This window comes from Cyprinodon variegatus, unplaced genomic scaffold (genome assembly GCF_000732505.1).
Source record: "Cyprinodon variegatus isolate N-32 unplaced genomic scaffold, C_variegatus-1.0 Scaffold2429, whole genome shotgun sequence".
Classification (NCBI taxonomy): Eukaryota; Metazoa; Chordata; class Actinopteri; order Cyprinodontiformes; family Cyprinodontidae; genus Cyprinodon; species Cyprinodon variegatus.
The window spans coordinates 23796-27946 of record NW_015152882.1 but is presented as its reverse complement, the minus strand read 5'-3'; the positions used below and the strand labels follow the sequence as shown (position 1 = coordinate 27946).

Below are 4151 nucleotides of genomic sequence, written 5' to 3'. Positions count from 1 at the left end.
CTAGCCTAAGCTAGCTGCTCCTTACTACCAGAAATAAAACCGTGTGAAGCTGATGTGCTCAGTAGAAAAGTGCAGCAGAAGGCGATAAAAGAGACTGAATCAACATGACGAGGAACCCATGAGATGATGAACAGGTTCTATAGATCAGAACAATGTTTTTATTCTTCATCTTGACCTGCTGACAGATGATTTAACCTAAATAGATCCACTGATCTACTACCATTCAAGAAATAAAACTAATGCTATTGCTGTACCAACAGCCTATGGCAAGCCATATCGATATGTATTCGTTCTAGTGAACATGTACTCCTGATATCCACAAACGGGCTGAAAGTGGAAGGCTGCCAGTCTATTGCTGAGATGTTTGCAGATGTTTCCTCAGGAGTCTTTATCCTGTCAGCTCCACCAGATCAAGCTCTAGTTCTGATAGCATGGAGGACCAGCCTCCTGCTCACAGTCCAGTCACATGCTAATCAGATAGCCACCCATCGTTCTTCTGGATGGTCAGAGCGCTTTGCTGTGATTGGTCCTTTCAATGATGGTGGGAGGTCTTAGGTAAGGTCCAGCTGAATGTTTCCCAGAGTTCCTTGCTCTCCTCTGCTGCTCTGTGAGTTAATCAACCACTTCTTTATTTTCTCTGATAATGGAGGCTGTACAGTCCTCACTGCACCGGATCACATACCAGGTTTCTAGGCTCAGGGATCAGGAAGAATCTGATTTCATTGATCTCAGATTGGAACAACAGGGAGGAAAGTGTTTTAATAAATGTTAAATCAGCCTGCCATAGCCCACTCCTCATACACCTGCGCATTAACTGGAACAACAGTCTCCATCTTCCTCTCCTTTGCAGCTGTAGTGCTGTTTCTCTCTCTATTAAACACAATCTCCTTTCTTTCAATTCTTCATTAAATCTCTAGTTCCAGTGGGGTGAAAGAGGCACTTCCTGTTGCCTGTTGTCATGACATTTCTTCTAGAACCTTCTGAGGGAATCCGTGTTTCCAGTGCTTTACTGGAATCTGACCAGATCAGTTTGTATAAAAGCTGTAAATGTAAACTAGAGGGCTTCCATGTTCCATGTGCCTCCATGTGTTCAGTCTGGGCTCCTCTGATGGCCTCCTGCTGCAGGATGGTCCTCTAGATAATCCAGCCCATAAACCCACTGCTCTGCTAGTCTAACCCAGTTACAGTCTGAGATTCTTTAACAGCCACTGATGATGGAGTCCTGTGTTCAAACATCATAAGAAGGTTTAAAACACTAAACTGTTCATGACTTCCTGTGATGCTCAGAGAAGCTTCCATTATAACTGATCTTTATCCTGTTTATCAATATAACACATTAGAGGAGAAACACGGCGTTAGAAGGATTAAACATCATTAATCTAGCTTAAAGGTCAGACCCAGAACTGATGATGGCGTTTGCTTTCAGGGTGTCACGGCGTGGTCTACTCCCACCGGCACCAGGGAGTGATCGAGTCGTTGAACTTTCCAAACAACTACCCAGCCAACGGTCTGTGCAGCTGGACCATCCAGGCCAGCACTGGAAACACAATCAACTACACCTTCAACGCCTTCCAGCTAGAGGCCACGTCCAGCTGCAGCTTCGACTACATCAAGGTGAACACTTTCACTTTGCGTCACTCCTCTCTGCCTGCTGAAGGCAGGAGAGGAGACTTCATGGAGGGGGGAGACAGAGGGCAACCTGTAGGGTTCATTACGCCGTGGGCAATGTTCCCTCTGAGCTCCTCAGCGTGCAGGAAGATCTATGCAGCGCATGAATCCATCAGGATAAGCAGAGTTCATGCATCCTTTCTACACGGACCGACCCATCATCGGATCTCACTGCATAATATGGAGAAACACAAAGCTCTTGCCGTGGAGCATTAAATATATTGATATATTCCATCTACAGCGGCCTACTTATGGAATGGAAATCTGTCTGCGCCTCCAGAACATCAAACTCAGCGGATTCTGCTGTCCCACTCTTTAAGATGCACCTGTTCACCGTGCAGATACCCCCCCATCCCCCCATCTCGTCCCTATCAGCAAATGTATTACAAACAACTGAAATCAGCTGTTAATGATTGAGACTTTAACGTTATTGATCTTCTAAAAAGCTGAGAAACACAGGAAGGAGGAGGAGGATGCTCCATGAAGGACATCCACTGTCTGGAAGGGACGGCCATTTTCCATAACCGTCCTCTCACACATGATCTGAGTGGAATTCAGACCAGAGGGACGAGCAGGACGATGCAGACCACTTGTTCTCCTGGAAGAGGTGGGCAGCCCTGTCCTGTCCCATCATTACCAGACCAATGAGGGTCTTTGTTACACGTCTCAACTGGGTTGAAACAGTTGCAACAAAGGATATTCTGTTGACGTCTTCACTTCTCTTCCTTTCAGAGTGCAAAGCCTGAAACTGTGAACATAGATAGCTTCAGTGATTGAAGGAACGACCGCTGTGTTCTTCCCCACGCTCTGTATGAGGGGCGAGGGGCGGTGCTCCTCACTCTAGTGGTGTTTTGGTCAAATTTCAGTTTAACAAAAAACCCTCGCGTATATATTACATTTCCATACTCCTAGTTTAAGTGGTGGCTTATACTTTTAAACAGTTTCCTCAACTATTTATAAAAAAGTGACCTCCAGTCCTGAGGTCTACGCCTCAGCAGAGCCAGCTTTACCAGACAGACCATGGCCTTCAGTCCTGAGGTCTACGCCTCAGCAGAGCCAGCTTTACCNAGACAGATGATGGCCTTCAGTCCTTTGGTCTCCATTGAGGAACAAAATGCATGAACCTCCATACTAGAGGTGCAGACAGGGGGTCTGATGAAGAAAGACATACAGGGAGGTCCGCAGCACACCAGGCTTCCTCAGCTGGACCCGACTGGAAGAAGCTAAATCAGAGAAAAAGGCTAATCTGCTACTTTCATGGATGGTGGAAGACGGGTTGATGCCTCCTGAAGCCTGGTGCTGTGGCATTTAGGGACAGAAGACCAAGCATTACCTCTCCTTTATCTTTGGTTTCACCCTCCATGATGGGGCATAGATCTATAACCGCAGCCTCATAGAGTCACTAGTGTTCAAAGGTGAACAGTGAGTCGAACCAGAACCTCTGTGCTGCAAATCATTGTCTGAATATTTAAAGCATAACAAAACTGAGGTCTTTAACAGCGTGATATTTATATTCTATTTTCCCCCAATCTGTTGGTTCTAGCTCTATAACGGGCCTGATGAGCAGGCTCCTTTGATTGGTGCGTTCTGTGGGAACACGCCCCCTCCAGCCAGCAGCACTACAGGCTCAGCCCTAACCGTGGTGTTTAGAAGTGACTCCTCCATTTCCATGGCTGGCTTCCAGATGATGTGGTACCAGAACGGTAAGAGCTGAGCGTCATCATGCCTGAAACATGCAGCCACACGTTCAGGTCAAAACATCAAAGGCTGATCAGTTAGAACATACAAAATATAAATTATCTTCATTATTTTAAACATTCAGCCCCTGAAGAGCAAACAGGGTTCCTGTGCAGTTAGTATTGCAGGCCGTTCACTAATAGTGCATCCATGGTTCAGACCCCTGGCTGTAACATAACCATCCTCAGACCAGGAGTCACTCTAGGGCTTCTGTGTCCCTGCAGGATGTGGAGGAGATCTCCATGGGCCCAGCGGCTCCATCAGCAGCCCGGGTTACCCCAACAAGTACCCTGAAAACAGAGAGTGCATCTGGTACGTCACCACCTCACCTGGAAGCAGCATCACCATGACCATCCACGAGTTTGATGTGGAGTTCCACGCAGACTGCAACTATGACGTTCTAGAAGTAAGTGTGAGGTTCTATTGGGTCTGCTGTGGTTTGGTCGGGTTAATCTAGATCTATTCAGGACCTTATCTTTTATAAACCGGGCTGTGGTTTGGTCGGATTAATCTAGATCTATTCAGGACCTTATCTTTTATAAACCGGGCTGTGGTTTGGTCGGATCAATCTAGATCTATTCAGGACCTTATCTTTCCTCTAAAAGTCTGCTAGTTAATGACTTGATTTGATTGATATACACATTGATTTATGTTGCCCTACAGGGCGTGTGACCCTGGGGAACATGCTTTTCTTTTGGCCGTACTAGTATAAAGTGTAATTGCGGCAGCAACCGTTAAAATTAGAT

At 46.3% G+C, this 4151-nt stretch overlaps 1 protein-coding gene across 1 annotated transcript in view; it reads left to right on the top strand.

Moving 5' to 3' along the window:
• Positions 1-1426: 1426 nt before the first annotated feature.
• LOC107080867 (cubilin-like) overlaps positions 1427-4151 on the top strand; it is a gene marked incomplete at its 5' end in the record, with an annotated part of 8571 nt that continues 5846 nt past the window's right edge. Inside the window, 3 exons of the mRNA XM_015369072.1 lie at positions 1427-1614; positions 3212-3371; positions 3630-3811. Coding sequence (XP_015224558.1) covers positions 1427-1614; positions 3212-3371; positions 3630-3811 — 530 coding nt within the window. The remainder of the gene's footprint in view (positions 1615-3211; positions 3372-3629; positions 3812-4151) is intronic.